We start from the raw sequence: 20388 nt of genomic DNA on the forward strand, positions 1-20388 counted from the left end.
TATCATATACAAGCACATACTGTCATATGCAATCACATACTATCATATACAAGCACATACTGTCATATCCAAGCACATACTGTCATATACAATCACATACTGTCATATACAATCACATACTATCATATACAAGCACATACTGTCATATCCAAGCACATACTGTCATATACAAGCACATACCTTCATACACAAGCACATACTGTCATATCCAAGCACATACTGTCATATACAAGCACATACCTTCATACACAAGCACATACTGTCATAAACAAGCACATACTGTCATATACAATCACATACTGTCATATACAAGCACATACTGTCATATACAAGCACATACTGTCATATCCAAGCACATACTGTCATATACAAGCACATACCTTCATACACAAGCACATACTGTCATATACAAGCACATACTGTCATATACAAGCACATACTGTCATATACAAGCTAGTCACCTGGTGATGTCTGTGCCTGTCCCACTGTTCCTATCCCCACTCCACTACCCTCCCCAAATGAATTTAACTTCATAAACTGTTTCATTAATGTCGTGTTGATGTGGTGTCGGTGTGGTGGGCCCAATGTCCTCCTCCTGCATCAATGTTCCTCGTGGTAATCTCCCACATCTGATTCCGTTTGTCTCCTGCAGGTAGTTAGTTTTGGACCATCAGCCCATTCTCCACATCTATAGTTTTCACTAAACAATTGGAGAGGGAACTGGAGGAGCAAAAGAACGACTCGTGTGATTGTTGAGTTTACAAGACGGAAGGCCCAATGAAATTGTTTGGAAAAGAAGAGAGAAGCAATCTCTACGAGAAGCTCTCCAAGTCTAAACGCAACATCAGGTACAGGTACAGGTACAGTTGTTTGACCATGTGGAGTAGGAGGAACGATGGAACTATCATTGCCTGAACCTTGTAGTGATAAGTTTAACTTTGGGTCATTTGTTCATTACAATCTTCATAATTCTCTATAAAAATAAGTTTCTTTTCGAACAGGGTTGGCAGGATATCTTAAAGGTACGCACAACCACCTGTGAGCAGCTTCCCCTCGGTTTATAAAATCCGGATACTATAATTTATACTAGAACGGATCGACTATATAAGAGAGCCGTTGGTCTGTCTGTGTGTGTCGCCATTTTTCTCAGAGATGGCTGAACGGATCTTCGTCAAACTTTCAGAGGTTCATCAGTGAGTGCTTGGGAGTGTTTGAGGCAACAACAAGAAAAAAAAAAAAAAAATCGTTTTGGGGGGATTTTTAAAAAAATCACTGGGAGTGCCAAAGCCTTTTTGATTAACGACAGTTATATACAAGTACACATTCGCATAAATAAATACAAAACAATTACCAAACATTTGAACAGAAATAAAGAAACAATACCGGAAGCGGTCGATGTTGGTGGTAAGGCTTCTTCTTCTTCCTGAACGTCATCATACTTAAATCAGAAACGTGATGAACGGCACATTCAGCAGCATATATCCAACGAAAAGGTAAAATGATGATTTGACATTTGTGATTCTGATTTGGATGTAATTGTTTTTCCATCATATTTGCCCTCATTTCAAATATGTTAATGTTTCTTTTTCGCTTGAGCAACGCCGGGTTACTCGGGGTCCAAATACAACTTTGTCTGGGGGGTAACATCGGCTATGTGGCCGCGGCCTCATGCGGGGTTCTGGGGGGCTGGGGGAGGGGCAAAATTCTCTATGTAAATGTGTACAATGTAGCACCACTTGGTGATGGTGGCAGAGGGTATTAGAATGTCCTATTTTTACCTGGGAAACACTGAGGTTAAAGAACTCTTTGCACGGGAAAAGTTTTCCTCCTTCCCTTTCCCCCATCCCCCAAAACGGAGGGGCCGGTCAAAGCCACCAACCGCCCCACCCCCCTCCAACCAATCCCCCACTCCCCAAATAATGTACAAGTATATGTAATATATCTTTACACTCCCTCTCCCCTCAACTCCCCCTCCCCCTTCCACTCCCCCCACTCCCTTCCTCACCCCTCCCTCTCCCAGCTCGGCCGGGTACTTCTTCTCGTAATTAATAAAAATTATGAAATCCGGATGGACGTATTTTTTTTAATGATTAAATTTAATGACGTATCAAATTATTTTAATAATTTGATATTATTTTTTTTTTAATAATTAAAAATTTTTTTTTAATGATCCTTCATAATTCAGAGATAGGGCCAAAAACAATATATAACATGATATCTCAAAAGGTTGTGGACGAATTATGACTAAACTTGGTGGATGAGATGGGTAAGTGACAAGAACAAGCCAATTCGATTTTGGTTCCAGTCTGGACCCAGATTCGGCTTATCGTTGGGATAAAACACATAAACTGTTCAGCATGGCGGAGGTACGTGCTCTACAGAGTACCGTTCTAGTTTCTAACTACATCTGTAAACTACTAAGTAGTGATACACTAGCTACATTGTCAAAGTACCTTTATTAGTTATCAATAATTATCATGCTCTGGCCTATTTTAACTTGTTCTTATTTTTCTATCTTATACTCAACAGAAAGGTCATTAAAAGGTGTCACCGCTGAGGATTCTGTGCCATTAAGAGCTTTTGCACGAGATACAAAGTCCTTGCTTTTGGGACCACCGAACATCAGGCGGTGCGGAACATTGAGAGTCAGAGCCCGCCGAGAGTCTGAGTACGAGGTGCGAAAACGAGCTCCACAACAAGTACTCTGAGGAGGTATTGGAGAAAATGTATTGCTTTTTCTACCTCATGCCCCTCCACCACCACTATTAACCTTGAGCAGGCTGCTGTCCCGTAACCCCTTCCAATTCCCCCCTCTCTCTCTTGTTGTTTGTTCATTCCCTTTTCTTGTTACCCTTGAGGGAATTACATTTTGGGGTGCTTTTGTTTGTTAGTTTGTTTGTCTGTCTTCAAAAAACGTGCTAATGTAGGCCACAAATGCCACCTGGTGGTAGCCATTATTACACGTTATGTTTTTTCAACCACATACCTGTATAGAGTACTAGCAGAAGTACCCAGCGTTGCTGGGTGGGGAAGGGGGGGAAGGTGAGGAGAGGGGGGTGAGGGGGGAAGGGGGGCGGGAAGGAGGTAGGGGGAGGAAAGGGGAGGGGAGGGGGGAGGGGAGAGGGGAGGGGAGAGGAGGCAGGAGAGGAAGGAGGTTCATATATATGCTGGTGGGTGAATGTGGCGTTCATCACGTTTCTGAGTTAACTGTGATGCAGGTCAGGAAGAAGAAGAAGCCATACTACCAACTTCGACCGCTTCCGGAATTGTTTGATTTATTTGTATTCAAATGTCCGGCAATTGTTTTGTATTTATTTATGCGAATGTGTACTTGTATATAACTGTCATTCATTTTAAAAGACTTAGGCACTATCGAGCGATTTAGTTAAAAAAAAAAAAACAAAAAAAAAAACCTTTTTTTTCCATAAATTGTTTATTTTTTTTCCGCCTAAAACACTCCCATGCACTCACTGATCAACCTCTGAAACTTTGACGAAGATCCGTTCAGCCATCTCTGAGAAAAATGGCGACACACACAGACACACACACACACACAGACAGACATCTGTCTTATATAGTAGACTAGCAGAAGTACCCGGCGTTGCAGGGCGGGGGAGGAGGTAGGGGGAGAGGAGGGGGGGAATGGGAGGGGGGGAGGGAGGGAAGGGGGAGAGAGGGGGAGGGGGAAAGGGGATGGGAGGGGGGTGAGAGGGGGAGTGTGGCAAGGGGGGGTGGGGAAGGGGGTGAGGAGAGGAGGTGGGGGAGAGGGGAGGGAGGGAGGGAGGGAGGATGGGAGGGGAGGTGGAGGGGGGAGAGGGAGGCAGCACTATCGAGCGATATCCCAAAAATGAAACTTCTTTTTTCAATTTTTTTTTTTTTTTTGTGGGGCCTCAAACACTCCCAGGCACTCACTGATGAACCTCTGAAAGTTTGACGAAGATCCGTTCAGCCATCTCTGAGAAAAATGGCGACACACAGACACACACACACACAGACAGACATCTGTCTTATATAGTAGATGTACAATTAAAATGTGAGTACATCTATAAAGTACGTAGTATTGGAATGTGAGTCGGTCTATAAAATACATACGATTTAAACCTGAATCCATGTATATAAAACCGAAAAGGTATGTTTGTCTGCTGTATCAACAAAAATCATCGGTCCATTCTGAAGTTTGAAGAAGCAACATGTTCAGGGTAGAGTAACTGGAGCAGAAACCAAACTGATCATCCGAGATTGAGGAGTTGAGAACAGGTAATGCCTGAGCTGGTCTCCGAGAATGATAGATTCCATCTGTTTGTCAGAAAGGCTGATCCGTCTGTAGAGTGGATCAGATTTTAAACCCTTGTTGTGAATGGGGGAGATAGTCCTTTCTGGGTTCCATGTTTGTAACTTTCTAGGATGAAAGCAGGAGACAATCTGCAAAGGTCTGGAAAATAGGGAGGAAAGTGGAGCGGATCGAGCAGAATTGCAATTATCGAGGGTTAGCACCATTGCCATCGGAAGGGTGTTAACATTGACTTGGAAGATGAAACTCCACATGTAGTAGAGATCAGTCTGTTATGGATGGAAATGATGAGTATGGTCACGGAGGGATTGTGTATCTTGGACCTTTCAGTACAGATAGTGTCAACATATTCAGCTTTACTTTTCTCCTGAGCAGAGTCCATTACTCCATTCAATGGCTGCCAACAGGCTTCCGAGGGTGATGAGGTTGCTCCACAGGTGAGCTTCATCAAAGGAGGTTGCAGGCTCTGCCGGGGAGCATTATGTTCCCATTAGTTTGGTTTCATTCCAGACAAATAATTCATTCAGTATACAAAAAAAAACTCCCCCCCCCCGCCCCCCTCCCCTCCCCACGCCTCCTGCCCCCAAGCCCTCTCCCTCCCACACTTCTCCCTGCTCTCAAATGTTGTGGTTGTGTGCTTCCCCTTCTCTCCCCATCTTGTCTTCCGCTCCCTCTTTTTGTATATTTTGTTTGTCTGGTTGATTTGTTTGTGAAATAAATGTTAGCTCTTTCACGAGCCTCGATTCAGTATACAAAAAAAAAACCCCGCTCTTCATGAGAATCCATAGTTTCTTTTTTGAGGTCTTCAAGGCAACATTCCTCACAATAGTCTGGGATCCGAGGCCTGGAAATGTGTAAAAAAGTGATTTTGAAGTGACACCCCTGCTATAAAATGTTTGACCCCTAGATCATGTCTGTGGGGGTGTTATCCACCAGAAAAGTGACTTTAGCAAGGTAGTTTGGATTGCGCGAATTCTGTAAGGACGTTTTTTAACTTGGGGCGTCAACTGTAAAAAAGCAAGAAATTTAGGGGTAGGGGAAATTCAATTGACCATATATTCCATAATACAGGGGTGAGTGCATCAAATTACCACTCATTCTTTTTGTTATAAATGTGGCTTTTATATGAAACATGATTCAACGTGATTGGACCATCCATGAGGTCAGCAGAGGTCAAAAGGTCACGGAAAGTGGGTTAAGCTGGAAATTTAGCTCCTTTATCAAATAATTCACATATGTATATGTCACAATATGTTCCTTGCATCCCTCTACTGTTTCTGGCCTATATTGATCGTAATAGTGATGGTTTACTGTGGTGGTTGATGCTTTTCATCTTTTGTGTGGTGCTAGGGATTATTATGATACATTTGTTTCAGCAACTTGCTTCACTCTTGCTGATCTTTATGATTACCATCGATCTTCAGCCTTAAACTTCCATTCAGAGACACAAGATGGTGGTAGTTTTGATGCTACAACAAATATAATTTATCAGTACACATTTGAGGGAGAAGGAAGTGGGGAGGTAGTGGGGGCAGTGCCCCTTAAGAAAACCAGGAAACTGACTATCAGTGAACCAGACAAATTCGTTCCAGTAAGTAGTAAACTGACGCTGAAGGACAGAAGACAGGCTAGGTCATTACGTGATATTGAACTTCCTCATGATGACAAGGGGGAAGCCTGCTTTCTAGCTGACAAGAACATCGTTTGGTTCCTACTGAGGATGTATCCAACACAGTTGATGACGGGTGAAAACGACAAGGACACTGGTAGCCTGACATGGAGCAGCTTCTTTGAATACAGTTCTGGGCAACATACAGAGAAAACAAAGATTGGTTATGGACCATTGCTTCCACAAAACCCAACCAACGCAGATGTAGTCCAGACCTCATTGGACTACTTTGTCTCCTTGAGTCTTAAGATGGGTCAGGCTAAGACGGTGGTGACTTGTGACCAGGCGATATATGACATAGAAAAGGGGTTGTTTAGGAAGGAATTGGAAAAGTACAAAGATGTTATTGTTCGACTTGGAGGATTCCATATTGCCCAGAACTTCTTGGGATCTATTGGATTTTTCATAATGGAGAGTGGCATAGAGGACATTCTGGTTTCTAGTGATATCTGTGGTCGAGGTACAGCCAATAAAGTCATGGCAGGAAAAGATGATTATAAGATGGTCCGTTATCATTCATGGTTGAGTGAGGCATTGTTCATGCTGAAGTCGGAGGCATTTGAGAAATGGCGGTTGTTCGAGAAGAATGAGGAGACACTTTCTTTGCTTTCGTCTCTGCTTGAAAGTCTTAGAAATGCCTTTGACAGGAAAGAGAAGGACGAATTTGCTGCACTCATGAAGGAAGTCATGAAATGCCTAGAGTCACTGGAGTCGCTCTGGGGAGATTTTGAGAAGGGATTAGGAGTGACAGCCCATCTTTGGAGCATGTACATAGACATGGTGCTTATCCTAAGGCGTTACATCCATGCTGAGAGCTGGGCTGTGGCAACAGCACTTACAAGAGGTACAGAATATGCTACCCTATACCATTGCTTCCGGCCATAGTAAGTACATGTCCTGCCTTCCGATCTATCTCAGTGAGATGCAAAAGCTTCCAGAAACAGCACCAGAAGTGCACGAGGAGTTTGCAGCTGGCAAATTCACAGTTCACCAGACTGCAGGAGACTTTAATGGTGTGTGGACAGACTTTGCCCTTGAACAGACCTACAATAGGGAAGGCAAAACAAGCCTCTTTAAGGGCATAACACAGTCTGAATCAGCACGAGAAAAGTACACCAAGGCTCTACCGTTCATGACCTCTGTCTCTGAAAGTGTAAAACAGATGGCACACATGGCCTCGCCGCAATCTGACCACCACGAGAAGCTGAGGAAAGACGACATGGAAGCCGTGTTGCAGATCAAACGGACCGTGGAAGAGAAGATGAAAAACCCATTCGATCCTTCACTTGCGACAGATAAACTAATGAACATATCCACAGGTCAGATTCTTGCAGCAACTACCCTGGTAGATGCCAAACGTCTAGGCTTGGAGGCAATGGATGCTGCCACGACGACGAATGCAGACAGGATTGTCCAACCGAAGATAGAAACATTCGCCACGCATCTGAAGAAAAGTAAGAAAAAGATGGACACTGTGAAAGAAGTCATCAGAGAGGAGAGTGCAGTGACAAGGGCAACTTTGTTTCGCACGGGACCTGAGTGATGAGGCACGGACTGAGGCATTTAGTTACGAATGGCTTGAGTACCCTCCCTCGTTGTTTGAGCCAGAGAAGAATGGATTTTCCATGCGGAAAGGATGCAAATCCAACTATCTATCCACTCTACAGGCAGAGGTTGCCGAGTCATGGGAACCGTGAAAAGAGTTGCCTCCTTCTGCATCTGATGCAGTTTATGTAGTCGATGCAATGGCATTCATCCAGCGGTTCAACACACTTGGTTCGAGTACATTTGACCAACTTCAGGAAAGGTACAGGAACAAACGCTTGAACATGAAACCCAGACATTGCACTGAAGTGCATTTCGTGGGCGATCAATATGATTTTGGGTTAAAGAGTCTAAAAGGGGATGAACGCCAGAGACGGGAGTCAAATACCAACTTGCCAGAGTTTGTTCCAACGGACATCATGAAAATCCCTGATTGGAACACATTCCTGTCAAACCCTTGTCACAAGACCAATCTGCTGTCGTATCTTGCTTCACGTTGGTCCCAGGAGGCATCCTGGCCTGATGGCTTCTGCCTGGTCCCAGGCAACTCGTGTGACGCAGACGGAACATACCAATGTTGATGAGCTGTACTGCCCTAACCACGAGGAGGCGGACACCAGAATCTTTGCTCACATTGCTAGCTGTGACAACAGCGTAGTTGTCATTCAGGCTACAGATACAGATATCATCGTCTTGTCAATGTATCATTTCCCTCAGTTGACAAACGTTGTTGAGTTATGGGTGGAAAAGGATGATCTGTTCTCCCCATCCATGACTTGGTGAATGAGTTGGCCAAAGCAGTTGGAAAGGACGTATTGGCACTCACAGACACACTGCTCATCTCCTACATTGTCAGGTTGTGATTCGGTGAGCTATCCTTTCAAACGGGGTAAGAAGAGAGCAGTGAAAGTCGCACTCCAGCATGTTGACAAACAGCCAGCGTTGTCCAATTTCATCCGACATGAATCCGGACCTTCTGCACATGATCAGGTGATAACTGAAGCATGAAGCTTCTTTTGTGATCTCTACGGCAAGCCAGGGTATTCATCCCTGGATAAGCTCCGCGCCCACTTGTTTGCATCTAGCAAACTAGATCTGCGCTCCCTTCCTCCAACAGAAGATGCTTTTCACTTCCACGTTCTCAGGAGCCTTTGTCAGATCAGCTTATACAAGCAAGCTTCACTCAGCAATCCAGTGCTTCTTCCACCTGAAGAGTATGGCAGGAGTGTGGATGGTGACAGGTTAATTCCTGTCATGAAGAGCAAGCCATCAAAGCCTTCTGCTGCGAAGTTGAAGTACTGCAAATGTAAGAAGAAACCGAACTGCCTGAGGAATTGCCCTTGTGCGAAAGCTGGAGTACCATGCATCATTGCATGTGCCTGCAATGGCGACAGAGAAAAATGTGGACGGCTTCTGACTGATGACGGTGATGATGGTGAGTAAATAGAGGTAATGACACTTTTCCAGACAGTATGTGGTATGACTTGTCGTTTTAAAACATGTTGAAGAGTACCGTGCAAATAGATAGTGTGAATGCCCGATTTTGGTGATTTTCTTTAAAGTTATGCAAATCTAAAGTGACATACATGCCAGTAAGTTAAGTTCAATCGGGGCATTTCTTTCCCAAAAACATCAGAGGGGTACAAACAACATATTTTGGGTGTAAAAGTTTGGCTATATTGAGCTTGAAGTAGGAAAAATGTGATTTTATTTACTAAAGGAGCTAAACTTTTAGCTTAACCCACTTTCCGTGACCTTTTGACCTCTGCTGACCTCATGGATGGTCCAATCACGTTGAATCATGTTTCATATAAAAGCCAACTTTATAACAAAAAGAATGAGTGGTAATTTGTTGCACTCACCCCTGTATAATGGGATATATGGTCAATTGAATTTCCCCTACCCCTAAATTTCTTGCTTTTTTACAGTTGACGCCCCAAGTTAAAAAATGTCCCTACAGAATTCGCGCAATCCAAACTTCCTTGCTAAAGTCACTTTTCTGGTGGCTAACACCCCCACAGACATGATCTAGGGGTCAAACATTTTATAGCAGGGGTGTCACTTCAAAATCAAATTTTGAGGTCTCAGATCCCAGACTACAATGACCCTTTTGTTCTGTTAATTCTGAGAAATATTGGGAAGATGCTACTTTGCTTGTTTGCATTTTCCTGTTTTCCCTCCCGTCATCTGGGAGATGCGAGTTATCGCCATCAAACTTCCCTTATGCAGCGGAAAGATGTTCAACCCAGTCCACAACAGATTGCATAACAGCCTCTTTTGTAAACTTTAACAAGTTGGCATATATTATCTACAGTTGTGGCAAAACAATAATGCTTTGAATATTTTCTGATCTGTCATTATGGTTCCCGCAAGGAGGCGTGAAGAGTTCACTGTTTTTTGGAAGAATAATTTCCCATTGTTTTTAATTTGGTGTCATTTAATTATTTATTATTTGGTTTTATTTCATTTATTTATTTTCCAATTTGCAATTATTTAATTTTTGCTGTTTTCAGGTGACATTGCAAGAAGAAACATGAAACTTCATGTGGGATGGTCGTTCTGCGTGGTGGCTTTGGGTGAGATATTTAAGGAATATGGGATGTGTTGTGCCTATGAGACCCAAGGAAAATGATTAGAAGGAGGAATGTAGTCTTGCACTATAAAATGCTCTACAAGTGGTTTACATCAAATATATAGGGATGAACGACAGCTTCCGGCAAAGACACAACTGCACGCTGGGCTTAGGCCCCAAAGTACTATTCTTCTGAGGTGTGTGCCGAGAGGTTGCTGCAGATCATTGGTGGTGCTATTCCCGTTACATTTAGCAAACAAAGCTACGACAATTAAATTATCCAGGCACCCTAAATTAACCCAATCGTTTGTGTAACAAAATGGCAAAAGCACGAGGTACACCATTCCTTACAAAATAAATAATTTATTACACAAAGACATGATATAAAACCACAAGGAATGCACCATCTCCCCCTAGGTACGACACACTTTCACTCGCACAACCAGGCAGGGGTTGAAATAATATGGCAATGTCAGGTGGGCCTGCACTATCAGTGAGATGAACCCACTGAGCTGTATAAACTGGAGCACACCCGCAGCACGCGCTTGCAGGGCCAGCAGCCGCCATGTTGGAATACCCTTCTCTCGCTAGAATGCAAGAGGTACAGGCATAGCTGGGAGTGTGATAAGCGATGGACTTTATCGGGTTCCGTTGACAGATTGATTCACATTTGTTTTCCTCTTTTGTTTATTTTCCTTCAGAACCTATTAATAGAGCTACCAAGGTGACTGACAAAACTGAGAATCTGATTTTAGTAAGTCAGAAGTGTCAAGTTGAGTTGGTCTGTGAAAATAATTGAGTTTCATTTTTCTCAAGAAAATGGAATGAAAGTGTGGGGGGCGGGGTGGGGGGGGGGGTAGGTTAAACCACAAATTAAACCCCTGTCTGTCTCTGCCCCACCGCTCTCTCTCTCTCTCCTCCCACCTCTCTGACCCTCCCCCACCACCTCTCTCTCCCTCTCCCTCATACCATCTCTCTCCCTCTCCCACCCACCCTCTCTCACATCACCATTTCCCCTCCCCTTCTCGCCTCCCCTCCCATTTGGCCCCCTTGTCCCACACCCCTCCCCTTTTCCCCCTCACTTATACCCCCTACTCAATTTCCCCACCCCTCCACCTCCTCTCTCACCTCCCATCCCCTCTGCCCTCACCCTCCTCTCCCCTCACCCTTCTCTCTTTCCCTCTCCCCTCTCCCTGTGCTCCCCCTCCCCTCCCTGCAAAGATATCCACTCTTTATATTCCCGTCACGAAGAGAATATGTGTTGCTCGGCAATGCCGGGTACCTTTGCTCGTAAATAATAATGGCATCATTAAGCATTTCAAAATCCTATTTGATATGAAGTAAAGTTCCCTTACTTGTGAAAAGTGATGCTTTTGGTCACTTTCAACTGGCAGGAATACCTCTGATTGCAGCGGAAAGCACAACAGAACACCATCTTTTTAACTGAAACCAGTGAGCTAAACAGCCTCCTTGGGGTATTCCAAGATGGCCGTCGCTGGCGCCACCTGCTGCCTACTTGTCACCACAGTGGGGTGCACTCCAGTTATATATACAGCTCAGTGGATGAACCACACTACAGCAGAGAGATGCACTGCCATATGATTCACATGAAGCAACCACTTCTGTCCACTTACGTTTCTTCTTTTTCATACATATTGATTGTATTTTGATTGATTTTTGAATATTTTGATATTTGATACATGATTGAGGCTGTGTTGGTCACTTTCAACTTTCAATTGAGGCTGGGTTAAAATTTACAAAAGATTAATTAATGAAGTGATCAATCAAAAAATGAAATAATAACCACGATTTTCTTTTAATGCCGTGAACAAACTTTCATCACAACATAACAAATATCATTTGTGCCAAGTTTAGTCACAATCCCTTCAGCGGTTTCGGATAAGAAATTGCAAGTGTTTACGGACTGACTGATAAGTGATAACGCGCCATCGCATAAGCTCCCCGGAACCTCATTCCAGGTGAACTAAAAACCCTAAAAAGACTTACAAATATGGTGGCCCGCCATCTTGGTCAGCCCACTGCCACTCGCTGGGCTATTAACCTGCCATTTTGTTTCGGCCTATTCAAACGTGCCTTGCCTTGGAAACACGATCGATTATCATTACATAATTGAAGCATATCATCAAAATCTGGTTTCGGATATAAGGATTGGATGCTGTAGACGAAATAAATGTTCAAATCTGGAGTGAAATCTGACAAAATTTACCATATCCAGCGATTTTTATAACTCGGTGTATATATTCATTTATTTAAGAGAGGCTGTGATTCTGCTTCTGGGGTTAGTTTTTTTTAATTTAACTTCATAATCATTTTCAACTTAATTAATACTTCCATGGGATAGGGATAGGGTGTCACTCCACTGTACCTGAGATCTGTTTTTTAAATCTCCTCTCAATGATGGACCCAGATTGCATATATTTTTGAATACGATTAACCACCGCTTGGTGAACACTATTCAGGCTGCTTTTGCAAGCCATGGCATTACAGTAGACAGAGCTGCTTTTTGTTTTTACGTACCCATTTTTTCATTGATTAACATTTATGTGTGATATAGTCACTCTCCCCGTCCCCTCCCCTGCTCCACCCTCCTTCCTTTCTCTTCTCTATGCTCCTCCCCCTCCTCTCTCTTCCCCTCCCCTCCCTTTCTTTCCTCCTCCCTTCCCTTCTCCCCTCCCCCTCCCTTCCCTTCTCCCCTCCCCCTCCCTTCTCCCCTCCCCCTCCCTTCTCCCCTCCCTCTCCCTTCCCTTCTCCCCTCCCCCCTCCCTTCCCTTCTCCCCTCCCCCCTCCCTTCCCTTCTCCCCTCCCCCCTCCCTTCCCTTCTCCCCTCCCCCCTCCCTTCCCTTCTCCCCTCCCCCCTCCCTTCCCTTCTCCCCTCCCCCCTCCCTTCCCTTCTCCCCTCCCTTCTCCCCTCCCCCCTCCCCTCCCTTCTCCCCTCCCCCCTCCCCTCCCTTCTCCCCTCCCCCCTCCCTTCCCTTCTCCCCTCCCCCCTCCCTTCCCTTCTCCCCTACCCCCTCCCTTCCCTTCTCCCCTCCCCCCTCCCTTCCCTTCTCCCCTCCCCCCTCCCTTCCCTTCTCCCCTCCCCCCTCCCTTCCCTTCTCCCCTCCCCCCTCCCTTCCCTTCTCCCCTCCCCCCCTCCCTTCCCCCCTCCCTTCCCTTCTCCCCTCCCCCCCTCCCTTCCCTTCTACCCCCCCCCCTCCCTTCCCTTCTCCCCTCCCCCCTCCCTTCCCTTCTCCCCTCCCCCCTCCCTTCCCTTCTCCCCTCCCCCCTCCCTTCCCCCCTCCCTTCCCTTCTCCCCTCCCCCCTCCCTTCCCTTCTCCCCTCCCCCCTCCCTTCCCTTCTCCCCTCCCCCCTCCCTTCCCTTCTCCCCTCCCCCCTCCCTTCCCTTCTCCCCTCCCCCCTCCCTTCCCTTCTCCCCTCCCCCCTCCCTTCCCTTCTCCCCTCCCCCCTCCCTTCCCTTCTCCCCTCCCCTCCCTTCTCCCCTCCCTTCCCTTCTCCCCTCCCCCCTCCCTTCCCTTCTCCCCTCCCCCCTCCCTTCCCTTCTCCCCTCCCCCCTCCCTTCCTTTCTCCCCTCCCCCTCCCTTCCCTTCTCCCCTCCCCCTCCCTTCCCTTCTCCCCTCCCCCTCCCTTCCCTTCTCCCCTCCCTTCCCTTCTCCCCTCCCCTCCCCCTCCCTTCCCTTCTCCCCTCCCCCTCCCTTCCCTTCTCCCCTCCCCCTCCCCCTCCCTCCCCCTCCCTTCCTTCTCCCCTCCCCCTCCCCCTCCCTTCCCTTCTCCCCTCCCCTCCCTTCTCCCCTCCCCCTCCCTTCCCTTCTCCCCTCCCCCCTCCCTCCCTTCCCTTCTCCCCTCCCCCCTCCCTTCCCTTCTCCCCTCCCCCCTCCCTTCCCTTCTCCCCTCCCCCCTCCCTTCCCTTCTCCCCTCCCCCCTCCCTTCCCTTCTCCCCTCCCCCCTCCCTTCCCTTCTCCCCTCCCCCCTCCCTTCCCTTCTCCCCACCCCTCCCACCCCCCCTCCCCTCCCCCCACCCTTCTCCCCTCCCCCCTCCCTTCCCTTCTCCCCTCCCCCCTCCCTTCCCTTCTCCCCTCCCCCCTCCCTTCCCTTCTCCCCTCCCCCCTCCCTTCCCTTCTCCCCTCCCCCCCTCCCTTCCCTTCTCCCCTCCCCCCTCCCTTCCCTCTCCCCTCCCCCCACCCTTCCCCCCTCCCTGCCCTTCTCCCCTCCCCCCTCCCTTCCCTTCTCCCCTCCCCCCACCCTTCCCCCCACCCTCCCTTCTCCCCTCCCCCCCTCCCTTCCCTTCTCCCCTCCCCCTCCCTTCCCTTCTCCCCTCCCCCCTCCCTTCCCTTCTCCCCTCCCCCCTCCCTTCCCTTCTCCCCACCCCCCTCCCTTCCCTTCTCCCCTCCCCCCTCCCTTCCCTTCTCCCCTCCCCCCCTCCCTTCCCTTCTCCCCTCCCCCCTCCCTTCCCTTCTCCCCTCCCCTCCCTTCTCCCCTCCCTTCTCCCCTCCCCCCTCCCTTCCCTTCTCCCCTCCCCCTCCCTTCCCTTCTCCCCTCCCCCTCCCTTCCCTCTCCCCTCCCCCTCCCTTCCCTTCTCCCCTCCCCCTCCCTTCTCCCCTCCCCCTCCCTTCCCTCTCCCCTCCCCCTCCCTTCCCTTCTCCCCACCCCCTCCCTTCCCTTCTCCCCTCCCCCTCCCTTCCCTTTCTCCCCTCCCCTCCCCCTCCCTTCCCTTCTCCCCTCCCCTCCCCCTCCCTTCCCTTCTCCCCTCCCCCTCCCTTCCCTTCTCCCCTCCCCCTCCCTTCCCTTCTCCCCTCCCCCTCCCTTCCCTTCTCCCCTCCCCCTCCCTTCCCTTCTCCCCTCCCCCCTTCCCTTCTCCCCTCCCCCCTTCCCTTCTCCCCTCCCCCCTCCCTCCCTTCCCTTCTCCCCTCCCCCCTCCCTCCCTTCCCTTCTCCCCTCCCCCCTCCCTTCCCTTCTCCCCTCCCCCCTCCCTCCCTTCCCTTCTCCCCTCCCCCTCCCTTCCCTTCTCCCCTCCCTTCCCTTCTCCCCTCCCTTCCCTTCTCCCCTCCCCCCTCCCTTCCCTTCTCCCCTCCCCCCTCCCTTCCCTTCTCCCCTCCCCCCTCCCTTCCCTTCTCCCCTCCCCCCTCCCTTCCCTTCTCCCCTCCCCCCTCCCTTCCCTTCTCCCCTCCCCCCTCCCTTCCCTTCTCCCCTCCCCCCTCCCTTCCCTTCTCCCCTCCCCCCTCCCTTCCCTTCTCCCCTCCCCCCTCCCTTCCCTTCTCCCCTCCCCCCTCCCTTCCCTTCTCCCCTCCCCCCTCCCTTCCCTTCTCCCCTCCCCCCTCCCTTCCCTTCTCCCCTCCCCCCTCCCTTCCCTTCTCCCCTCCCCCCTCCCTTCCCTTCTCCCCTCCCCCCTCCCTCCCTTCCCTTCTCCCCTCCCCCCTCCCTCCCTTCCCTTCTCCCCTCCCCCCTGCCTTCCCTTCTCCCCTCCCCCCTCCCTCCCTTCCCTTCTCCCCTCCCCCTCCCTTCCCTTCTCCCCTCCCTTCCCTTCTCCCCTCCCCCCTCCCTTCCCTTCTCCCCTCCCCCCTCCCTTCCCTTCTCCCCTCCCCCCTCCCTTCCCTTCTCCCCTCCCCCCTCCCTTCCCTTCTCCCCTCCCCCCTCCCTTCCCTTCTCCCCTCCCCCCTCCCTTCCCTTCTCCCCTCCCCCCTCCCTTCCCTTCTCCCCTCCCCCCTCCCTTCCCTTCTCCCCTCCCCCCTCCCTTCCCTTCTCCCCTCCCCCCTCCCTCCCTTCCCTTCTCCCCTCCCCCCTCCCTCCCTTCCCTTCTCCCCTCCCCCCTCCCTTCCCTTCTCCCCTCCCCCCTCCCTCCCTTCCCTTCTCCCCTCCCCCTCCCTTCCCTTCTCCCCTCCCTTCCCTTCTCCCCTCCCCCCCTCCCTTCCCTTCTCCCCTCCCCCCTCCCTTCCCTTCTCCCCTCCCCCCTCCCTTCCCTTCTCCCCTCCCCCCTCCCTTCCCTTCTCCCCTCCCCCCTCCCTTCCCTTCTCCCCTCCCCCCTCCCTTCCCTTCTCCCCTCCCCCCTCCCTTCCCTTCTCCCCTCCCCCCTCCCTTCCCTTCTCCCCTCCCCCCTCCCTTCTCCCCTCCCTTCCCTTCTCCCCTCCCCCCTCCCCTCCCCCCTCCCCCCTCCCCTCCCCCCTCCCCTCCCCCTCCCCCCTCCCCCTCCCCCCTCCCCCCTCCCCCCTCCCCTCCCCCTCCCCCCTCCCCCCTCCCCTCCCCCCTCCCTTCCCCCCTCCCCTCCCCCCTCCCTTCCCCCCTCCCCTCCCCCCTCCCTTCCCCCCTCCCCCCTCCCTTCCCCCCTCCCCCCTCCCTTCCCCCCTCCCTTCCCTTCTCCCCTCCCTTCCCTTCTCCCCTCCCTTCTCCCCTCCCTTCTCCCCTCCCTTCCCTTCTCCCCTCCCTTCCCTTCTCCCCTCCCTTCCCTTCTCCCCTCCCTTCCCTTCTCCTCACCGTTGCCCTCCCTCTCTTCCCCTCCCCCCACCCCACCGTTTCCCTCCCTCCCTTCCCCTATACCTTCCCCCTCTCCTCACCCCTTCCTCCCCTCTCTCTCCTTCCACATCCCTTCGCTTCCCCTCTCCCTCTCCTCTCCCTCTCTTCCCCTCTCCCTCTCCTCTCCCTCTCTTCCCACCTCATTTATATTCCTGTCAGGAAGTGACTCATTGTTACTCAGCAACACCGGATACTTTTTCTGGTAGAATAATAAATGTTACCGTTGGAACCCATTAAAGCTTGAGGTCCCGCTTCTTCTTCCTCAATACCAGAAACACTGGCTTAAAAAAGTTGAAAGTTTGAAACAAACAGATTTTTGTTCCAAGTAAATTATTAGCTATCCAAGGAAGTTGATAGATTATTACCTTTCCAACGGTACCATGTGTATTATTCTACAACAGCAGAAACTCTGGAGTAAAGCGTTACAGATGTAGAAACTTGGCCAACTTTTATATATAGATTAATTGCCTGCATCACTTCGGGGGTGAGGGGGAAAATAAACATGTAACGTTTCCAAGAAACACCTGACGTGTAAAATCGGTTTGCATCTTGGAATCCGACCGTACCCTACCGACACCATTTTGTTTGCATTCACAGTGATGGTTTCATACGGCCCTGCTGTGACACTCGGCATCGATAACTTGTCTGTGGCCGAAGGTAAAAGTGTCACAATCAATTGCACGTTCTCACCGAAACCAGGAATTCCTTTCATAGTTTGGAGCTGGAAACCTCAACGAGAGAAGCGTAGAGAGGTTTGTCCCCACTTCTGTGTCCCTTTACTCAAATATTTTGATTTTTTTCTTTCTTTCATGTAACATCTTTACCCTCTTAAAAACATGTTGCCGCATTTTTGCTTCGTTTCCTCATATGTTTGCTTTGTAGATAATATTTGTATGTCGTGAAGCACATACTGAAGTCATTGACAATCACTTTTCCGGAAGAGTGTCTTGTCCTTGTGATGCTTTTACCGGAAATGCTTCTCTCGTCATCTCCTCGGTGACCAAGCAAGACTCGGGGGTGTTTTACTGTTGCGTACAAAACTCCGGATTGACCTTTCGCCATGATGTACAAGTGTACATCAAAGGAGTGAATACACGTACGTACTTCACCCGCATTGGAGAGTTTGAGCCTCTTTCTCTATGTATGATATATGTACAACCAGTTATTCTTTTGTCTTTTCACGACATTTCCTTTACTCTAAACCACAGGGAATGTTAAAATGCTTAGAGCGAGATATCTGTGGCTTTGTTGTCAACATCAAATTATGGTAAAAGTTTGACTCGCTAATAGTGAGTTTTGGGGAGGATAGTAGGGGCTAGCTGGACAGATGATGCTATAATTACAGTTAGTTAAAGTGAAAAAGTCGGATTGGTGAGTTTGATTCTGATCCCGGAAGAGTTATAGCAAAAACTTTTTCTTTTCTTTTTTACTTCAAAAAGAATGTTTCTTCTTCACTCGACCCTCAGCATCTTACTATAACTCACCAAATGTCCGTCCGTCCGTTCGAAGGTACCGCAAAAACAGCTGACCGATCGCAACGACATTTTGGGTGGGTATTCCAGGGACCCCTGGGAGTAGAATAGGCTATATTGTTTTTCCAAGTTTTCCAATTTTCCAGTTTTTCCAAACACGATGGAATAATATTTACCGATATGAACAGTGATGTGGCTTTTATTGAAATTCTACAAATACTGTTTAGATTTTGAAGAGAATTATGAACTTGCCGCGAATGCGGAAGTGGACAGATGACGGCAATGCGCGGGTTTGATAATATCCAAATACAACCGTCATTCAATCGTAATGTTAAATCGTTAAACGTTAATCGTGTTGTTAAAGTATCAATTGACGATTGGAATTGAGTGAATACAATTACAATTTTAAATTCGTAATTGTATTCACCCAACCGTACAGAACTTCACATCAGGATTTAAATATTTGTTTATGTCACGAATGTTGTTGAAAGTTTTTTAAAATATATATATTAATGTTATTTCATTTGTGATTGAAGTTATGCTGTTTGGAATGAAAAAAGAGATATCGGGTTCAAGTGAATGACGGAATGCCGTGATGGTTTCTACTTTCTTAACGTGAATTCACGGATCGCTATATGCAGATTCGCCATTGACTGGGCATGGAACAAACATACCCGTTTGTTTGCCAACGGGTACGTTTTTCATGGAAGTCCTTCACGAACTTGCTGTCCATGTCTGACGTGCGACTGAAGGTGCTACAGGAATGTGGAATTTGTTGGTTTCATGCTTTAGCATTCGCCGTTTCTGCATTGTCTGTTTGCTTCTGGCCTCCCACCCTTGCATAGCACGGGTACCTCACTAGTTTTGAAAATAGAGCACAAACAAACCCTGGTGGAATGGGAAATTTCGATTCACGGAAGTCTAATTTGCTGTTTAATCGTGTTTAATCATCCCCTGCACAAGCCAGGTGTTGACTTAGCGGTTCGGGTGCCGGCTTGGGATCCTAGGATCCTGGGTTCGAATCCTGGTCGATCGCTGAATTAACGTCAGGAGGGTTGACTCAGCCTGTCATCCTTCCGAGGTCGGCAAATTGAGTACCAGTTCACTGGTAATTCCCTGTGTGTCGCAAGAGGCGACCAATAGGGTTGGCGGCAGGAAGGGCATCCGTCCATAAAACATTGCTTTAAAAAGGGGACCACGGTGCCCACAAAAGGCCAACCCCCGCTCTGCGGGGAAAAATGGCCTATAAAGTCGGTTCAATCATCTCCTGCACAAGGCACACAGCCACCTGTATGTTTTGTTCAAAAAATGAGTAATTATCACTGAATTATTCAACGGCATCTTATGTGCGTTCTGGTTGGTTGGAGTAATCAGACTGACCAATCAACACCAGAAACATTCAAGCACCTGATGTGAGCGAGGACCCTGGCCAAGTATGTATGGACAAAATAAATGGCTGGGTGCGTTACAAGGACAAATTGATTCGATTTCGGTGAAGATTCGCATCCAGATACGATAATTTTTCATTCCAGACCAGAATTCCAGAATTTCATATTCCAGACCATTTCATGAGCAGAAATCACCATTTAGAGATAGGGCCAAAGTGATATATAGCACAATATATTACCGATATGAACAGTGATGTGGCTTTTATTGAAATTGTACAAATACTGTTTAGATTTTGTTCACAATTATGAACCTGCCGCGAATGCGGAAGTGGACAGATGACGGCAATGCGCGGGTTTGATAATATCCAAATACAACCGTTATTCAATCGTAATGTTAAATCGTTAAATGTTAATCGTGTTAATCGTTTTGTTAAAGTATCAATTGATGATTGGAATTGAGTGAATACAATTACGATTTTGAATTCGTAATTGTATTCATCCAACCGTACGGAACTTCACATCAGGATTTAAATATTTGTTTATGTCTCGAATGTTGTTGAAAGTTTTTATTTATTTATATATTAATGTTATTTCATTTGTGATTGAAGTTATGCTGTTTGGAATGAAAAAAGAGATATCGAGTTCAAGTGAATGACGGAATGCCATGATGGTTTCTACTTTCTAAACGTGAATTCACGGATCGCTATATGCAGATTCGCCATTGACTGGGCTAATTAGCATGGCGGAGATATGCACCCTGTTCTAGTTTTATTTAGATTGGTCTGGTCTTGATGTGGAGGAGGCATGATGGGCCAAATAGCCTCCTTCTGCATCTAATTTCCTTATGTATCATTGTGTAACCCATAGGGGGCACTGTATCAGTGGCACAGCTGCATCTGCAGCAAATTATACGATACATACAACAA

General features: G+C 48.3%; 1 protein-coding gene across 6 annotated transcripts in view; it reads left to right on the plus strand.

Moving 5' to 3' along the window:
- The window catches only part of LOC137438675 (myelin protein zero-like protein 3), a 40375-nt gene that overhangs the window by 15243 nt on the left and 4744 nt on the right, over window positions 1-20388 (plus strand). For 4 of the 6 annotated variants that reach the window (XM_078767471.1, XM_078767475.1, XM_078767472.1 and 1 more), the window contains exons 2-6: window positions 653-848; window positions 2530-2712; window positions 10019-10081; window positions 17200-17354; window positions 17485-17698. In XM_078767471.1, the coding sequence (XP_078623597.1) occupies window positions 10039-10081; window positions 17200-17354; window positions 17485-17698 (412 nt within the window). In that variant the 5' untranslated portion in view covers window positions 653-848; window positions 2530-2712; window positions 10019-10038. Of the gene's footprint in view, window positions 1-652; window positions 849-2529; window positions 2713-10018; window positions 10082-11471; window positions 11530-17199; window positions 17355-17484; window positions 17699-20388 lie in introns of all 6 variants that reach the window. The other 2 variants (XM_078767476.1, XM_078767477.1) reach the window with 1 other exon arrangement.

The sequence above is a fragment of the Myxine glutinosa genome, chromosome 13 (genome assembly GCF_964187855.1).
Source record: "Myxine glutinosa chromosome 13, kmMyxGlut1.1, whole genome shotgun sequence".
In the NCBI taxonomy this organism is placed as follows: Eukaryota; Metazoa; Chordata; class Myxini; order Myxiniformes; family Myxinidae; genus Myxine; species Myxine glutinosa.